At 39.2% G+C, this 20855-nt stretch overlaps 1 protein-coding gene across 1 annotated transcript in view; it reads right to left on the bottom strand.

Annotated features, from left to right (window-relative positions):
- LOC139925043 (uncharacterized) overlaps nt 1-20855 on the bottom strand; it is a 64542-nt gene that overhangs the window by 8396 nt on the left and 35291 nt on the right. The window contains exon 12 of the mRNA XM_078290151.1: nt 3927-4109. Coding sequence (XP_078146277.1) covers nt 3927-4109 — 183 coding nt within the window. The remainder of the gene's footprint in view (nt 1-3926; nt 4110-20855) is intronic.

The following is a 20855-nucleotide window of genomic DNA, read 5'->3' as shown; positions in this document are numbered from 1 at the left end:
GAATTCTAAGAAAAAAGGCAGAACTCAGAATTTTCGAAGAATTCTGACTTTATTCTCAGAATTCTGACTTTGAACTCAAATAAATGTTTCACATGTGGCCCTAATCCTCTCGAACCCTAACCCGTACAGCAGCAATGAGATTGGAATTAAATCAATTTGAGTTTCAAAATAACAAAACCTTCAATTCAGAAGATGGTCATGAAATAAGACTTTTTAATGGTTTATGGAACATATTTTATTCCCATAAATGAAAACATTGTACACATAAAATGTGAAACATTTGAACATAATATTAAATAACCTAGTACACACTCAAGGGGAAAGGTCATCGACTAAACCCTTAAGTTACTTATCACAATGCACTCTTAAAAAATGTCCTTAAATTTTTTACCATAAAATAATGGGGTAATTTCTTCCTATGGTAATACAATTCCAACATTCAACAGCCATTTTTACTTTTGTGGCTTGTAGAAGGCGGCCAGGGGAAAAAAGATACACTTATACATCGCAATTTTTTTTTTATTCTGCAAATCCTGATATTAATACTTGTAACTTCTGTTATTCTACAGGAGATCAAGTTTTGTTTTTCACTTTTCTAAAAGACTCTGCTTCTGTAAGTGGCGCTCTAGCGAGCATTTGACTGCAACTTTGAGAAGTACGGAGGTCCCACTTGACCAAACTACATCTATTCAACAGTAATGGCATGCACAATTAAGCTGTGCCAGCAAATGTCAAGGCAGATGTTTTCCGTAGTGAAGTCTGATCGAACTGAGCCTGCTTACTAGTGTGTGTGGTTATGTTCAACTCAAATAGTTGTGTAATTTCAGTGTACTACAACATACATAAGTGTGCAGTGTTTACATTTAATTTGCCCAATAAAGAGGAATGGGAATATTAATATTAGCCTCAATTTGACCCCTAATCCGTATCAATAATGAACATGCTCATATACCACAATACTCAAATGAAATTACAAAGACAAGATCAAATTTAAAAATGACCATTGAAGCCAGTATTGTGATGCATGCATTTTAGTTTATAAGATACTGTATATTTTAACCTTGAGCAATAAAGACTGCACCAAGTACAAAACTTGCTTTTCAAACAGCTGTGTTCCATTGTTCATTGTTCCATTGGCTCATAGACCCTTTTTCCACATACTTAGCGTTATTCTTAAGCACTGTCTTGAAGGAAAGGCCTTGACTGACTATACTGTAAATCAATTTTGTCATGTGCATAGTACAAGTATAATTTATAACCGTGACAAAAACAAGTCACTGCATTTCACAACCGTTTTTACAGAAAAGTTAATGATACCCTAACATACTAACTGCAAGTGTGTCCAACTTTGCTGCTCAAAGCTAACTTGAATGAAAGCCTTATGTGATCTACTATGGTCTCTCTTTGCTGCTTTTAAAGGTCGCCTGATTGACGTTATGGATGTTACATTACGGACGCTACAAAATATGGATGCTTCCATACTTAACAACAACCCCATAACAACTTTGTTGTTACGGGGGTAAAGGCTGAGGTGGTTGGGGGTGGGGGAGTGGTTGTTAGTCAAGTACTTCTGAACTCAGTTTTCGATTACTTAATGACAATTACACATTAACAATTGTCTGTTATGGGAGTTGTATAGTTTGTAGATGACTATTTCGGACGCGTCACATCCTTAACGGTAGCTTTTCCACAACAAATGGTTGCCAAGTATTTGCAAAAATATTTCATATTCATGCAAGCCTCCTTCATATTGTCAATACCAATCGGTGTTGAACTTGAAAATTCATAGTTTGCAAATACTATGCCGTCTCCCAGAAACTTGTCCATTTCACGTCACATTCATAACGCAAATAATTTCCTATGTCTCGGTAACATGTAAATATATTTCTGAATTTTAAGGTAATGTCACTATCCCTGTGAGGTTCTGTGAAAACATACAGAAATTGATTAATTTCTCCTCAAATAATACATTCTCTGATGCATTTTGTTTGTCAATTCATGTCCAAATGTCACATCCGTAATGCTGGAATAGCCCTTTTGTGATCTAAAAATATTGTTCAATTATGTTTTTCCTAAGCCCCCATTCCTCAACCTGTTCCTCTGAAACCTTCACTTGACCCTAACCCTATGTAGATCTTGTCACACTAAGGGGAAAGTTAAGTTTGTAATAAGTCTATCATAACCCAGTCTATATAGTCCTTCAAAAAGCCACTTCACCTCAGCATTTTGGTTGTTTGGGTACTGGAGGCATAAATTCCATTTATTTGAAAAATCATGTTTAAATCCCTCTGCATAGTGAACTGTAGTGTGAAACATTTAGAAACCTGTTTGGAAGGCCTTGTTGGTAATTTTACAAAGAGCTTGCTCTGCAGTCCCACTTGACTGACCACTTGACTAGTTGACTGACCAACTACTAATAAAATGCTAATAAATATGAACAACAATCTCTCAGTAACCAAAATACTGGAGCAATATGCTTTTTTAGCATGTCTGAGAAGACTTCTGGCTCTTGATATGTGGCTTGAACTTAATTTTTCTGAGAAGTGGTTTTTAGCCCTTACATGGAGTACAATTGCTAACCGCTTATAAAAGCTAGCAACTTTCTGTTCCTATATGTCCATAGTGAAAACATGGGCAACTTAACAGGAAGGACTCTCAGGACATGATGAATCAGATGGCCTTAAAAACTGAACTTGCTCTTTGTGCTTCAATTTCTGCAGGACTACTGAATACAGTTGCCTCAAAAACAAGTTAGTAGGGCTATGTAGCATGCTTTCTAAACAAATAAGACTTGGGTAAGAGGCCTGCTTGCCAGGTTACAGTCACAGTGCCCCAATAAAGTACCGCAGGTCACTGTACTTTAACATTAACTGGGCTTGTATCTCTACTAGACTATTCTCACCAAGAATATGCAGGTTTTTGTTCCAACCAAACACTGCAACAGCTAATTTCACTCATTAAGTTGAAGTCAGTTGAAGGTGTGCTAATCAGTGAAAGCAGCTCCTGTAGTGGTTGGTTGGAATGAAAAACCTGCAGTCTCTGGGGTCACGACAGCACTTAACTGAAAACCACTGCTTTAGATGATTAGGTTGTAAATTCTGTGACTTGTAATACTGTAAAACCTGTAAAAGAGTAAGTGGTGGTAAAGAAGTGGTTCAACTTCAGAATTTAACCAAAAGTTGCAACAGAACTGAAAATCCATATAAGAGATTGCAGACAGAGAGTAAAATAAAAGAACAAATTAGCAACCACAACAGGTGCATGCTCAGAAGTATTCAGAATGAAAGACAGCTTAAGTCACTGCAGTGTATTACCAGTACTTGCCTCCAAATAGCTACAACAGTTTCTCCATTTAAATACTGAATATATGAGCTACTTTTTAAAAGTAATGTAAATGGGGAACTTTTTATTAATTAAGACCAACAGTGTTTTTTCCTAATATTTCTGTTCAGCAGAAAGCCATTTTTCCACTGCTGATACCGAAGCAAAGTATCAAACTTTGGCCAATCCCAAAGGAGCAATTTGACCCATTTTACTGAATGTAGACTTCAACCGTAAGTTTCAATCATGGTTCAGATAGATATGAAATACTATGCATGAAAAAGGCAGAAAGTCAGTTAGTATTTGAATTTAGTATTGGAGAAATTCTCAGATACTGATACCTTGTTTTGCCCTGACATCAGCCTGATATCCGATACAAGTATGAGTGCATCCCTATCCGTTGCTTCAAAAGTTTCTCATTTGTCATTACCTTTAGAGTGAACGCAAGTCTATGAAGTACTTGGGTCTAGACAGTGACAGTAAAGAGTTTTTAGCATCCACAAATCATGACTCAACTCGATTACTACGCCCTAAATTAACGACAACACAGTTCAGTTCTGTGCCCAGGTCTCCTCTTCCATATAAATGTCTGGGTGGCTTTTCTGCTGGTGCATTTTGAGGTTCCTTATCCAGGCGAATCCCTTCCCGCACAGCTCACAGCTGTACGGTTTCTCCCCGGTGTGAACCCTCTGGTGCTTCTTCAGGTTCCCGGCCTCCGAGAACATCTTCCCGCACGTGGAGCAGCGGAAAGGCCTCTCCCCTGTGTGGATGCGTTGGTGGATCTCCACCTTCTTGGGTCGGTTGAAAGCTTTGCCGCAGTAGCTGCAAACGAACAGTCTCTCCTTGGGGCTGCTCCGGTGGCCACCTTTGCCGGCGGGCTGGGACAAGGGGAAACTGTCACTTAAGCCGGCGTGAGTCCATCCGTTAACGCTGGAGGAGGTTGACGGGAAATCGGCCGCTGCCATTGAGTATGAACAAGACGGCCTCTTTCCTTCGGCCTCGTCCCCCAAGGCCTCTTCGAAAAACTCCTCGACCAACGAGTTAACGCTTTCGTCGTCGTCGCAAAATACGTCGAACTGCGAGCCGTCGCCGCCATCGTCGATAAGCTGGTGGCGGTCAATTGTTTCCTGTTGTTCTAGAGGAGGGGGGGTGTGAAGCAGGGAGTCTCTGCCCTCGACAGAGGCATTGAGCTCAGACTTAAGGAGAGGAGAGGAGCCACTGACCTCCACTCCTCTGTTGCTGCCGCCGCTGCCGCCGGGATGCCTGGTCCTGGTGGCCTGGGGCTGGGGGAGGGGGGCTGAAGCCGACTGGGTGACCGGCTGCTGAAGGCTGGGTCTTGGTCCTCCGCCTCCACGAGGGCCGCACTCTACCACTCCTGCAGAGAGGGCACATGGGGTAGGGTTGGTGAATAAATGCACAATTTAAAACTGATATAATCTGAGTCTATCACTTATACACAATGACATGAAGTAAAATTCACATTGACAGATATGTTAAAGGGATAGTTCACCCAAAAATTTCAATTCAGTCATCATTTATCATGCCAAGTCAAAATTGGACAAGTGTTTTTTCTTCATACAACTTACCAGGAGTTCACCAGGCTCACTGCCGGTGAAGCTGTCTTCCAAACAATTGCCATAAATGGTAAAATTTCATTTTTTTCCACTCTCAGAGTAATCGCACTGCGTCAGAAGACTTGGATTATGCTGCATGAGCTGTATGGATTAACTTTATGGCCATTTTTGCCCTTTTTGAAGCCTAAAGGACTGGCCCCCATTTGCTGCAATCATTTGGAAGACAGCTTCTCCAGCAGTGAGCCTGGCAAACTCCTGGTAAGTTGTATGAAGAAAAAACACTCATCCAATTTTGTACTGGCATGGGGATGAGTAGATAATGACAAATTTAAATTTTTGGGTGAACTATCCCTTTAATACCTCTCGGCTTCTCATACAGTGCATTCACACATGGAACTAGTAATCTTGTTTGTGTGTGAGGTTAGATTCATACACACCAAACGGGATTTGGTCTATGTGCGTCTCAAAGCAATATCTCACTCACCATCCTCTCCTATGAGCGGCACGTCTTCCTCTATATCTTCGTCTCGTGGCATGTCTCCCTCCATCTTCTCTTCCTTCACCAGCATCGGCTCCGGCTCCACCAGCTGCACATCTGGCGACTGCAGGAAAACAAGGCAGGTTATTTTTTTTTTTTTTGCTTAGTCAGCAATGCCCTGCTACAAATACAACCTTCTGCTGTTCGCCGCTGAGCAGCCGCACTGGAGCGTTTGGGGGTTAAGTTCCTTCATAAGGGTAAAAGATAGAGTTTCATTTGGCACCAGCTGGATCTCTGACAGTTGCATGGAGATTGGACATTTAGAGAGGAAATAAACCCAACTAACCAAAGCTTCTAACTCTCCAAAGCTTGTTTCTCAGATCATGGAACAGTTCAGAACAACACAAAAATGCAGGATGTTTTGTTTTCATTTTTGTTTGGTCAAGTGAGGTCTTCTGGCATTCTCCTAACTTCAGAGAGACGAACAGTAAAAGGCACTGTCCATAAAGTTGTTTTACAAGTCAGCAGTTTTGCATACAGAGCTGCAGTCCAAGAAAACAACTGGTCAATGTTCGCATTGAAAAAGGGTAGTTATACATGGAAACTGTCTTGCACACACACTGACAGATTCAATGGAACATGCAGGAGAGATCAGCAAGTCTCAGAATATGGTTATCAGAGTCAACAGAAATCACCTGCATTTAAAAGGATAATTCATCACACTAGAGATGCAACAATATACCAATATTGAGGTGTACCGTCATTAAAAACAATAACAGTTACAGTATCGCAAGCATTTCCTTTAACATCGTGTCCACTGTTAAATACTACTGGTGATGCATTGTGGCCCACAGCTCCGCTCTTTGCTGAGGCCAAGGAGGAGCGCACCGGGAAAAAAAACAAGCAAACGGTGTCATGTTCATCTCTTACTTTATCCAACTGTACAAGCAGCAGGCCTGCTGAACTGCAACGGTGTATGTGTAACCACTTATTTGCACTGAATGAATATCAATAATGTGATTCATTAAATTGCTACAGGAATGTCATTGTGTTCATGTTTACATCTGTGCTATGCATTCTTCCTGTCTGACATGGCACCACCAGCTGTATGCCAATAGCCTCATATTTACCTATTCCTATGATAGCCTGTTACATTTTTGGCACATAATCATAATCTGCAAGGTGAATGTGCAAATTTCATTTTCCCCAGATAGTAGCCTCACTGTTTTCTGATCTTCCCCCCATTGCAGTGCTTTGTCGGAGCTGTGTTGCAAAACGCAACACTTCTGTTTACGTCATTGCGCCTGCAGCTGCTTCACAGTAAAAGCTTCCCAGCACTGCCTCTTTGCTTCATATTAGTTGTATTCCTGGCTTTTTCTGTCCCATTTCTGTCCCATTTGAAAATGTGAATCAATATTATACGCTTGATTTATACAGAAATGAAGCACGTTAATTGTTTTATGTGGTAAAAGATGCACTGCTCCAATAAGCCCGTTTATTATTTATTCATTTATTTATCCATTCTCTAGCCAAAACCCTTTTTCCTTGCGGGCTGCTTTATTGCTGTATAAATCAAAGTTGATCATTGATTAATAACGTAATAAAAATATGAATATATTGGCCTCAATACCGATTTAAGTGGTGCTACGAACTGCTTTGCTGGTGCACATTTTTCAATGTGCAAATTAGTGTGCAAATTCAATGTGTGTGCCTGTGTGAGTGTGTGTGTGTTTATATTTAATACACACAAATGCTCTTAAAAACCTGGGGATAGGTGTTTCAGTGTGCAGTATATGTTGATATTATTATTTATTATTAAGTAAATTCAGTATACTCAAGGTTTGATTTTTTTTTATAACGTGTAATATGTATTTTTTTATCTGGATGTATTCCATTGTCTACTGTAGTCAAGTGGGCAAACATTTCAAAATGGCAGTTTAGAATCCATGTATGGAGTCGCGTACTGTAGATAATCAGGATGAATCGAGAATGAATTTTACATCCAATCGTGACCCCAAGAACCAAAATCGAATTGAATCTTGAGATTCCCAAAGACTCACGCCCTTAATGTTTGGTAAGCTGAAAAATGTTCAAACTCCATTGTAGCTGCACTGGAATATCTCAACGTGACGTCACGTTGTCTACCTCAGGCCAGTTATCCACGTGAATAAGAAAAAGACACCACGAAAAAACTAAATAATTGCTGTTTTTAACATTGTTCGGGTGGATGTTTTCTTTATTTCTATCTACCATTTCTGTTTAGTATGCAAGGGTAAATTAGATTGACTGAATTAGTTTGCATTGTGTTATTAGTCATTCATATCAGCTTACGTAAATGCAGAGAGGAAGATGTCAGTGCAGAGCCATGGTTTGCAATAGCATGAAGGAAATAGTTTGAGGTAGTACACGCCAACGGAGCTACATACCAGTGTTTTGGACAGGGTGTGCAGATATTATGGCTGTAATGTAAGCTAAAGTTGGAACTATCAACTTTACTTAAATGATGTGACGCTCTCAAAAGAATGTGTTCCTCGCTGGTCGTAATGTGGCTTTTGGCTAGCAGGTGTCCTGGTTAGACCCTGTGCTCAACGTGGCTTTGGCCTCAATGAAAACAGACGCATAAATAATTCTGTTTTGGATTCTTTTAGGGTTTTACAGTCACGCCAGGGGTTTCTACTTAAAGTCTGTCTGAAGTGGCTACATGATGTGATATTTCAACAGATGAATGGAACTAAACCCCAAACCTGACAGGCACCAAAGATCAGCCAATAGCAGATGGCAATTTCAGTAGCATGCTTTTTACCATTAGATGCCAGGCTTTACACAGATTTGGGTCTGGGGTTTAGTTACTCTTTAAATGTTATAATGGTCCTGAAAACCATATACCGTGACGATTTTAAAATATCTTGGGATATGGTAATATCAACACTACTCAACGCTAGTGTAAATGTGCACCAAAAGCTGAATTTCAACACAGAGAGGATTTGGGCTCCTATGCTGACATGCTCCACATGCAGGAGGCAAGTTTCATCCCATCCCTGTGCCCTTGTTCCCAGGGCTATGATATTTCAGGTTTGCTATTACACACAACAGCCATTAATTTCCAATAAAAAAAAACGTCTTCAGCCAACCACCACCCCAACCCTCAACTATTGCCCCGACTCTTTTGTTGTAGACTTACCTTATCCTGGATGGTGTCAGAATGGAGTGGCTCGCTGGTCCCCGTGGCGGCTCCACCAGGCCACAAACCCACATCCATCTGTCTTGCAAACACGCCACCTATAGAAACAAATACAACCGACTATGTATAAACATTGACACTGCACATTTCCAAGGTCAGCACTTACAAAGGACAGGCATTTTCAATGTCAATACAGTGGAAGCAGAGATGGGAAAATATACACCAAATTGATAATGTTACAAATCACAAATAGTCGTCTTTCAAAAACAGTATCAAAATAAGAAAAATAAAAAAATAATGTTGGAAAGGAGTGCATTCAATCAAATTGCAGTTCTCTTATTATTTCTAAATATTTTAAACAACTTTGAAACAGTGATTTCTAAAAACCACAAACAAAAAACAATCCTACCCATAGTTTCATGCAAATAAAAAAAAAAGCGATTAACAAAAAAGAAGCCATGGTAAGTAGGCACCATGCTAACACTTCAGGTATGTAAACTGTCAACTATCGTATTGGCCAATTAGGGGTTTGTATCCATTTGTAGGGGAAATGCTATTTAACCTAATTTTTCATTTTTTAACTTTCCATGGCCAATCTCCCATGTACCTGTTCAAATGTTACATTTTTTATGTTGAGTAGCGGATTCAAATGTCGCATGTATTATTTTGGCTCGCTGCAACTATCAATTGGGAATGATCCAGTGTGGAAATTATTTGGGTTATTATTCCTACAAAGACAACTAGACCTACTAACAGCTATGGCTAACATTAGCACACCTGACAAGTTGCAAATAAGGTTTAACAAATTTCCATAACATTTACAATACTTGTTGCATATAGATGATTTTCATGAACTTATCCAGCAGTTGAAAACCAAATTTCCTGACTTTTCCAGGTTTTCTGTGACCGTGGGATCCCTGAATATATCACAATTTCACATGGTCTCCATCCAAATTAGATTATTGTTACTTTGTAATGACATTGTTAAATTGTTGTTTACATTCTAGCAAGCCAATGCCATTAAAGATTTGTGTCTCAGAAATAAACATAATTCTGCCCAGTCCTACTTTGTCATTGAACTTTTATTTATTACATCATATCTTGGTTGTAGTGAATCGTGAACCCCATATCGTGTATAGAATCTTGTAAGGTTAGATAAGCATATCATCCCATCCCTAGTATTTTCTCTTAAAAACATTTTTGAGTTGTGGAATACAAAAACACTGTTCTCGGATGTGTTTTGTTTGAAATGTGTTTATTTTCTTTTGCAAAATAAAAGTTACAAAATACCCAACAGTTATCATATGTCTATTTCAAATAAATGTATTGGAGAGACTCAAGGAGTAGATGCATAATGGAGATCCAAATTTGTGCACACCTTCAAATTATGAATGATTATCCTAACATCAGAGGCAAGGCTGTCTCTGCTTCAAATATTAATCACAGGAACCATTAGAGGGATTCTAATGACATCCACCACAGATACCATTACGAACCATCAGCTTTGCTAATGGTTTCCAAAAGATACCAATAGGACCTACTGATTTCCATTACAAATGGACCAAGTAGGCTAATTTCCAATAGACAAATATCAACAATACAGAAATTTCCAATCCCAAAACCAGTAACCCCATGGATTTCTAATACCTGCTACTGTTTTTGTATAGGTGTAACTGGGTGTGGCTGTAACTGGGTTGTTAATTCCTAGCATTGCACCAGTGTATTGAAGCACAAGCTACAACACATACATGGTGTCTACGGGTTTAGCAAGTTAAACTTAAGGCTTTTTAAAACCTTTCCGATGCCAGCTAGAATCAATTTAAGATCACTGTTGCCACAAAATTAAACATGAAATGTGGAAAAACAAGTAGACCTATGAAAATATGATTCAGTGTGACTTTTTGAGGCATTGGCAGACACATGTTCAGGTATGGATGTGTTAGCGTTTTGAAATTAAACCCTTCATATCTCACTAGAGAAGCGACACTCTGAGAACACACACACTTTTAAGACTTCTGGAACTGTATTTAAGACTGAATGGCCACAATCACACAAACTTTGTTAAAGAATGCTGAAGGCTTTGAAATGAGCTAACTCAGTTTCATATATTTGACCTGTAGACACCCTGGGCATAATCCATGATTTGTGATGAAGATGGGTGATACATTGTTTTTGTTTTATATTCTGGGTTCTGTGTGGATCTAATGCTTGCTAAATCTGTACCATTTTGGTTTCACTCTTTTTTAAAGATTGTTTTGTTATTACATGGGAATCAGTTAGCCATATATGTTGTTATCTTTTGTATGGGGAGAGAGTCTGGCCAAAGTCCGTTAAAAAAACTGGCAATTTAAGGTGGCCATTTCCCTTTATGGCAAATGTAGCCTAGATATACTTCATAAAATATGACTCGAGACCGTTTTTACGATTCGGGATGATCCACTCTTCAATTCGGCATACATACGATCCAGAAAGCAGCTCTTTATTTCAATCAAATTTCAACTTTTAGAGCTGGTTCGCCTGTTATTCACACAATCGTCTTCCACCAAATTAGACAGCACTTACACCGTGGTGTGTGGTATCAAACAGTGTGAATCGTTTTAAGAGTTAAAACTGTAACGGGTGTTGTTTGGTGGATCATATGTATGCCGAATTTAGCATTAGCCCCTAGATATTAAAGGTCTGCCGTTATGTTTTACCGGTTTGTACGTTTCGCGATCAGCAAAACAGTCCTTTTTTTTTGTTTTGTTACAATTCTAAACACAAATTGGCGTGCAGTGGCAGTCTTTCCATAGAAGAGAATGTAGTGGGCTAACGTGAGCCCAAACTTGATGTTAAAGTTGAACTCATTGTAATGGATAACAAAGATGAAGCGTCTCGGACCAATGTTAACCCCTAAGCTGATAGTTTGGTGACCTAACGTTAATACATATCTTGTGGGTCATGAGGAATTTAGTGGATATAGGCGAATTTGGAAGCTTTGCTGACAAATTATGTTAGATGCGAGGATTTGCCATGGCTTATGGTTTAGTGAATTGACTCCCCTGAAATATGATTATCTTACCAGTGGAAGGCGAGGACTCTCGGAGTCTGTCGTTAGCCCTTATCTGCACCCTGGGTCTGTTGTTCAGGGCGCTCTCCCGTAGTCTCCTCTCGGCGTATCCACGGGCCATCTTCAATTCCAGCAAATGTAGCTTCCTCTTCAGGGCTTTATTCTCCCTCTGGCACTGAGACATGTGTAAACTCACCACCGCATAATCGTCGTCCACCAGTTTACAAATCTCCGCCACCGCTGCGTTAGCCAAGACCTCCATAATGGAGGCCAGCTGGGTCTGGAAGGCCAGACGGTTGGACATCTTAACTGTACTCGCCAACAGTTAGCTCGGTACTAGCTGGCCCGTCGTCTTGATATATACAGTTTATCTTCTCGTGCAGGCTTAGCGAGTATTGGATGAATTTGGTCAAACCATTACAGCAACAGTGGAAATTTAGCGGCTGTAATTGGTGGGAAAGTTGACAAGCTACAGAGACATCGGCTATGCTAGCTAGGTAGCCAGGTAGCAGCCTTCTTCTCTGTCCAGCTCGGCTCCGCAAACATTTAGCCTCATTTCCGGTTGTGGAAATATTACCGTAAGTACCCGAGAGTTTGAGACTCAGGAAAATGACATGCACAATTCACCTATCCAATTAGGAAATATAATAGGCAATGTCATTGCTTATACAATCTCAATTAGGGCTCCATGAGATTTTGAAAGTACCCATACTGATATTTTTAGACTGCAGTCACTGATACTTAAATTTGACTATTTTCATGCCAAAACGTTACAAGGATTCCCGAAAAAAAGAAAAGATTTTAAACTATGTCCTGCAAATAAAAAAGTGGGTAAATTGAGTTGAAGATAACTATAACACACCCAACATAGTGTATGCTAAAGTGTTAGCATGGAGTCTACTATCACTCAACATAGTGTATGCTAAAGTGTTAGCATGGAGCACCAGAATTTGTAGTTGTTAATTACAATGATGAAAAACAGTGCAAGAAAAGCAACAACTATATTTTAACCAATTGCCCAAAGTTCATTGTAGTTACATACATTTGCATGCTACCTGAGGCCTGTGTGTTGGAAGAAAAACATTACAGGGTTACACCACCAGGTGGGAAATTTAACCACAAACGCATAAAGTGCACAGAAAGTACATATTTTCATACATTTTCGGTATAGATTGGTAGATTCCAAAGCTAAAGATCACAAACACACACACACACACACACACACACACACACACACACACACACACACACATACATACACACTAAGTGTGTATTGCACATTCATTTGGTGGGTTCCATCCATGACATGCTTGAGGGAGAATGACTGACTGTTTACAGTATCACACTGGAAGTTTTAGGATCCTCCAACTTCTTCCGTAAGTGGGTCAGGAAAATCAATCTTCAACCCTTCACTGAATTTACATTTGTGTTTAAAAGTGAATTAGTGCCTTGTCTAGGCATGATCCAAATGCTTGTTCTATCTGCACTGGGATTTTAATTCACAAAAGATGACACCAAACAACAAGAAAGAATCAAGAAAAGTTCCAGAAAATTGCCTAACCATGCAAAATAATCAAATGATTTACACAATAAAACATTTTATAGAGCAGCAAGGCATAAGAAGGTAAGAAAAAGCAAGCCTGGGAAAAAAATATAATTAACACTTTACATTTCTTGTAGGCTCTAAATATCATCAGACTTTATTGACTCTACTTTCTAATGAGATTTCATCACATTTGTCTGGAAAACTGACTAGATTTCACTTTACATGTAGATTTCACGTGACATGTAAATATACAATGAATGGACAAAAGTTTTCATTTTCATGAAATAGACTGATGAGGTAAAAGCCATTATCCCTTATTGATTTCCCTTATTAAATCTATACCAATCATAAAGGAGGAGATGTAGATGAAGAGAAGCAGACGAGTTACAGAAGGATTTTTAAGATTTGAGACAGTTGAGATGTGAATTGTGGAAAAGGGGCTGCAACTCAATATCAGGAAGATGCCCCTAACATTTTGTACATTCAGTGTACACTGCAGATATAGGTCCATTTTGCGAGGACTTACATCAAATAAATCAATCGAGTCAAATTTTAATTCCCGGACAATTCACATGGCTACAATTTGCATAAAATGAGCAGGATTAAACATCTCCACAATGCACAAGTAGAGACTTTTACAGCATCATTAGAGAGATATCGCAGGATGCCTCTGTGAGACTTTCCTACAGTTTCACAAATGATAAAAGATAAAAATGCAAACTGCGCTAAAACACGTCAAGCTGAGGCTGATATGGAGGTTTTAAGTCATGTGTCGGTTAGATGCATATCAGTGCGACAGTGGGCCTCTGCAGCAAGAGGTGGATATGGTTCCAACAGAAGCAATAATGATGCTGATCCTGCACTGGAGCACAGGTAGGATAATGTCATTTCTCATACTCAAGAAAAAAAAAAGGGGATTGCAGGTCTGTCTCTGTTGGCTGAAAAAGAGTATAATGCCATATTTTTAACCCTCCTATTATGTTAAAATTAACAAATGTTTTTCATGTTTGGGGTCAAATTGACCCCAGCAATTTAAGCCTACACAAAATGATTGTAATTTAAAATGTTACACAAGTTTACACTTCAGAACATCAGCAAGTAACACATAGCAGTTAGTCAATAATGAAAAAAAAAAAAGAAAAGTAAATGAATCACCAAAATGGTCTTTCAAAGACGTGTGACAGGAGGACCTCATTGGTAGAAAATCTTCAGGTGACATAAAACTCCATAAAAACGTTTTTTAAAGATAAAAAAATTGCATGGGAAAGTTCCTTCAGTTATCAGTCAAAACAAAGAGAAAGAAAATATGTGTAAAACGTTTATATTTTCTCTTCCATTGTATTCAAAGTGTGTACAGGACCTTGAAAACGTATCATGTTAAATTTGATGTTTACATTTTTCTCATGAAATAAGTAAAAGTCAAGTATCAAGCTGAAAAAATAACGTTAATCATGTTTTTAGAGATGCTAAATGTTGAATCTGAAGTAACTAACCCTTGTGCTATTTTTGGAGCGCAGTAGAACACCTATGTGGAAACTTCCCCTTACAAAAACGTAGTAAACTTGAAGTGTATTTTTTAAAGTATACTTACAAGAAGTGTACTAAGTAAGTTTTTTACACTGTAATAAAATAAACATAATTTTTGATATGGGTTAACTTTGATGTTAGAAGAAGTAGGTTTTTGCTAGTGCAAAACTTCAGCCTTCATGAATTCTCTATATGAGTATATAAATATATGATTGGCATTTGTGTAAATAATTCCTCTGTAATTGACACAAAAAATGCATGGAGATTGTGTTATAAATATTTCAAACTACTGTAACTTACACATGCATGATGCGTGTTCTTCAGCATCTGTAAAGAAAATATAAGCAAATTAGGTGAGTGAAGTACAAGTACACTGCCATGCTTTAAGTAGAGTTCAGTTTAAAGAGACATTTTCTGGTATTCTAATAAAACAATAAATATGTAATGCTTTACAATTTATTATTTTCTCCTCAGTTCTCCAGGCTCAAGACAGTGAACCACCAGGTTAGTAGACATATATACTTCTAATGTGAAAGAGCTTCCTTTATGAAGGCTTCCTTTCTGATTACGCCCCTTTGGCCTTTTATATTGTAAATTTGCTTATATTTATATATTTTGTGTATATTTGCTGATAGCGTCATCATTTTTCTTGTTCTTATCTTTGTTTTCAGATCTGCTGTTTCAACCTAATATCACCATCTCGTACCTCGTGACTGGGCTCTCTGAGGGCCAGCAGCAGGATCAGCAGCTTTTCATAGGCCACAACTTCACCATCAGCTGCTCCATCCAGCCTCAATACCCAGGAGGTCAATTCAGCCTCATGTTCAACCAAACTGTCACTCAGACCCAGCAGGCTGTCAATCACTCTGCCCACTTCCTCTTTCCCGCTGCAGACAACGCCCACCAAGGGAACTACAGCTGTGTTTATCACAACTATGTTTTTAACCGTACCTTCTCCTCTGAGAGTGAGGCCCTCTCTGTCACTGTCACAGGTAACCTACAATGAATATGATTTGTCAGTTTGTAGCAGACTTCTCACTTCCAGCCTTGTGATTGTGCTTGGCCTTCTGTCTGAAAGGTGACCAGGGCTGCAAGTTCACAACTGCACATCAGAAAGCCCATAGGCTATTTAGTAGACATTTGAGTAGAGCTTACTTGTTTAGAACAGTTTGAAGCTTAAAGGAATACACAAGCTTTAGGGAAGTTTTCCCATTTGGTCAACTTACCTGATTTGTGATGAGAACATAGACACCAAAATCATTCATGTGTCCCCGGTAGATCATTGGCTCCGGCACCCCATGCCAACACTTTAGCATACACTACATTGAGTGATAGTAGGCTCAATAACATACACTATGTTGAGTGATAGTATAGGCCACTAGCATTATCTCAAAAGTGAAAATGAACTTGTAGCAGCTCTAAAGCTAAATGATAAGTGATATTAAATGACACATGGCTAAGTCTGGCAGTTGTGTGTAGGAGATTGGTAAAATTCACACAAAATATGCTACAAAAGTAACAGAATGTTTTGAGCCACCAGGGACTGTTTTCCCTGTTTCCATAGGAAGTGATGGTGGTGGCTGATAGGAGACTGTGTACCCCTAAAAATCACTGTGCAACGGATGAATACATGGTTACTCACCTGAAATAGTTCCAAAAATAAACCTGACCACATCAAGTATTTTGAGTAAATGATATTTAATTTTTTAAATATATGAATCTACAGGCCATATAATAAAAACCATGAACAACTTTGTTATTATTAAAAGCTCAGGTTCTTTTGGATAATGCTAGTTGCTTACTATCACTCAGCATAATGTTGTGGCGGACTCTATAGACATTATTCACCATAATCTGTGGTTTGGGTATGTTTAACACATGCAGTTATATTGTGTGCTTCTCAGGGTTAAGGAGACACTGTCCCTTTAAGAAAGTCTGGTTTTCTGAGTCTGACGTCAGCTCGACGTAGTGTTGTGTTTTTGAGCGCGAGGTAAATATTCTTGCTCTGTGGGTTAAAAATAAATGACACACAAGTTGATGTAGTCAACAAGAGAAGTTGTCCGTCTCTGCATTCCTGCCACTTCTACAATGTAACTTAAAGTGTTAGCATAGAACACTGGAGCCAATGATCTCCCAGGGACACAAGGATGATTTAGGTGTCTGTATATTGTCATCACTTCATGGCTAAATTGAACTAAATTGAACAAATCCCAAAAACTTGGTCTATTCCCTGCAAGTAAAACAAATGCCTTTAAAAATAATAAAATTGACAAATGCATTGAAATTAATATTTAGATGATTTTTGGACATTTCTGCTGTATGCTGTTTTGAAGTATAAGGTATATGATAGAGATACACCAGTTTATCTCTTATCTTTGTCCATGCAGATTATGTGAGGTTGGTGGATGGACACAGCCGGTGCACTGGTAAACTGGAGCTGAAACACCAGGGACGGTGGAAACCATTGGACTATACGTTCTCTGGCTGGAGCATGAGGTCTGCAGCTGTGTTGTGTAGACAGCTGGGCTGCGGCTCTGCGGCCTCAACCAAATGGAGTATGAGTCCTGTAGACCGACAGGTGTGGGGCTATTCGCCAATTGAATGTGACGGGACCGAGTCTGCACTCAAGGCATGTGGAAAAGTAGTTGACACCAAAGCATCCTATGCCAACATTGAGGTGACCTGCTCAGGTAATAAAATGTGACTCAGTTAAACTTACCACAGGAAAAAAAAAGTTGAAGAAAAAATAGGTTGCACTAATGCTGCATTAGTGCTGAAAAATTAGACGTTAAAAAGTGAGAAATGTCCACTTTCTACTATAGGAAAAATAACATGGAACAGACCTTCAAGTTGAAATTCCAAATAGGAAACTTGGACACCAAGTTTTCCCGAGATGCAGTTATCTGACGTTAAATCAATATGGCGACATACACTGTAAACGCTACACAGCATTACTTTTGACTTGTTATAATCCTCCAAATACACTTAAGTTTGATTTTCAGCATTACATGCCCTTAAATTTATCAAATCACCTGTGTGGTAAATAGTTAAACACATACATTTGGAATATATTGGAATATAAAGTTGCACTTGCTGTTGCTAACATTTTATGCTAACTAGCTAGCTAACCATACCTGAAGACCAAGGTCGAAACTTTTAGTAAATAAATGTCTTGGAGCAGTATGCTGTTGTGCAGATCAACTTTTTACTGATAGCTAACATTGCCAAAATATTGTCATAACATTATTTGGATTTTTACTTGGGGCAAAGAAAATTTAGCAGGAAGTCGGAGGTTGTAATTACAACCTACTAGCTGGGAATTTAGCACTTCCAACATTGACTGAAATGCAGCATTAGCAATCAAGTAGGTTGTTTAATTTTGAATTCTTCTCAAAACAATATAGTATTTGAAAAAAATGTTTTAGCCTCTCTAGTCTTCCATAGTGCGGCCTCTTTAATCAGCCTTTCACTATTGACTGTACCCCACCAAAGAGCACCTATAGTTCAACTCCTAACATTTTCTAAGAACACACCAGTCAGCCTCTTTTTTTAGGGATTCTGATGATTGTGTATGATTTTCTTGTGGCGGATATTTGTGGTTTCACACTTTCTCTGCAGTTCATGTTGAACCATCAGGTGCAAAAGACAGGAAGCACCAGAAACAGAAATAGTGTACATCTCACTCTACATTCTCCTTTTTTCAGAGTCTGTGAGGCTTGAGAACGGATCAGATCTTTGCTCAGGCAGAGTGGAGGTGAAGTCCGGTCAGTCTTGGGCTTCTTTGTGTGAAGCGGACTTTGACTGGCAGGATGCAGAGGTGGTGTGTAGGGAGCTGGGCTGTGGGGCTCCTTCAGCCCTCCGGGGGGCGCTCTATGGTGAAGTGGAGGCTCCGATGGGGAATAAAGAGATTCAATGTCGAGGCAGTGAGTCCCTTCTCCTGGACTGTGCCACCTCAGACTCCGCTAGAAACATCCCACGTTGCAAAGCTGTCGGACTCACCTGCTCAGGTATGGGGGGAAAATATGGTCATGTCTCAAAAATTAATATCACTCGTTCTTATTTCAAAAGTAATAACATTAGTTTATTTATTACTCCCGTGGAGCAGTAATTTGTTACACTACTCATTTTGTGCCGCCACCATGGTACATGGTAAGGCATTATGTTGTACTACTATAACTCAAAAAAATCCATGATAGAAACTTCACACTGACACCATAGGTTCCCCCTATAGAGCCGGTGATCTTGTTAGATGTTGGAGAACCTAGCCAAAGTAGAGGGAATTATGACCTTAAAAATAAAGTGATGTACATTGTCCAAAGATTAAAGCTGCACTAGGCAAGATTTTTCCCATCCCCATCCCATCCCCTTAATAAATCAAATTACTTACTGTCATATGGGTAGGCTGTGAAGTTGTCTAGTTCAGCTTAAATAAAGCAATTGAATAGGCATCATACATCATCTACAGCATCATTTAGTCATGCCTTGAACACTAATATGAGAGTGCAGTCTCTTTTGTATGGATTTCTGTCTCTGGTCTCTCTCGTCCAGCGCCTGATGATGTGAGGTTGGTGGGAGGAGGCAGCCGCTGTGCTGGGACCATGGAGTGGAACTACAAAAACACATCGAAACCATTTTTCTATGGAAACAATGTCTGGGTTCTGAGATCAGCGGCTGTAGTGTGTAAACAGCTAGGTTGCGGCTCTGCGATTTCTACGGCTACCGATCGCATTTCTACCAGACAGTCTGTATGGTGGCTCACTATGTACTGCTTTGGGCCCGAGCCTATGCTGAGGGAGTGTGGAGCAGTGAACGATTTCGCCTTTACTTCTCGTGTCAACGTCACGGTAGTCTGCGAAGGTAACAGAAGACTGTATGAATGGCCATAACCAGGGATCTAGTGTATAGAAGCATATAGTTAATTTTACTCTTAATTTAAATGTCAATGCAAATTGTCCTGTTTGGGTCAAAATGATTTTTTTTTGTTTTGTTCTCTTTCTATTTTTCTCTTTTTTTCTCTTTTCACGTGAATCAGCATTTGAATATTGTTAACCATGAAGCAAGTCTTTCAGTCAAATGGCCTTCTCATTAATTTCTACAAATTGTCATAGCTGTATGATGGTAGGAGCAAGAAAATGCAAATGTAATGTTATTATTACATTTTAATTATGACTTAAATGTTGCACACATAAATGAAAAAAGGGTTGCAATTGTTTTATTGCATTTTCATTTTACAATTTGCATTAACATTTGAATTTCGTTAACTATATGCTTCCATAGAATGGAGGGTAAGCCCACCTTAACTCAGTTTAGCACCTTTCTAGGCTGACATGAACCTTTATGGCATAAATTCAAGTTATGCATCATATTATCGAACTGATTTAAGTTCTATCAGTATAGGGTCTTTGCAGGAAAAAGGCATAAATGAATGCTTTTCTGAAAATATAACTGATTTTTATTCATATTGGTGGTTGTTTGCCTTATGATGATCACTGACTTGTGGTCATAGTTTACCACCTTTTCATTTACCACTATGCCACTGGCCATAACAAATCACTTTTGGGTTCAGAGATTTACTTATCATATGTGCATACCTTTGATGTTGATTATTTAAATCACACTATTTCACAGTCAAAATGAATGTACATAAAAGTTTATGCCACTGAGGACCCATATAGTGACAGTCATTTCCCTCCACTCACATTGTGAGAAATAGTATGGTTTACAAAAATGACAACTAATTCTCTCCACTGTTCTCAGATCTGCTGTTTCACCCTAATATCAGCATCTCTTCCTCCATGGCTGGGCCCTTTGAGGGCCAGCAGCAGGGTCTGCAGCATCTCAAGGGCCACAACTTCACCATCAGCTGCTCCATCCAGCCTCAATACCCAGGAGGTCAATTCAGCCTGATGTTCAACCAAACTGTCACTCAGACCCAGCAGGCTGTCAATCACTCTGCCCACTTCCTCTTTCCCGCTGCAGACGACGTCCACCAAGGGAACTACAGCTGTGTTTATCACAACTATGTTTTTAACCATAACTTCTCCTCTGAGAGCGAGCTTGTCTTTCTCGCTGTTGAAAGTAAGACTAAATTAGAATAAATAAGGGTTTTAAAGTCATACTATGTCCTTTGACCTTTACTTTAGATGCAACTTTAGAATTTGTAGGCTGAGAGTATCCCG

This window comes from Centroberyx gerrardi, chromosome 3 (assembly GCF_048128805.1).
Source record: "Centroberyx gerrardi isolate f3 chromosome 3, fCenGer3.hap1.cur.20231027, whole genome shotgun sequence".
Classification (NCBI taxonomy): domain Eukaryota; kingdom Metazoa; phylum Chordata; class Actinopteri; order Beryciformes; family Berycidae; genus Centroberyx; species Centroberyx gerrardi.
Note: the sequence above shows the minus strand (reverse complement) of the source record. Positions and strands in the feature narration are given on the sequence as shown.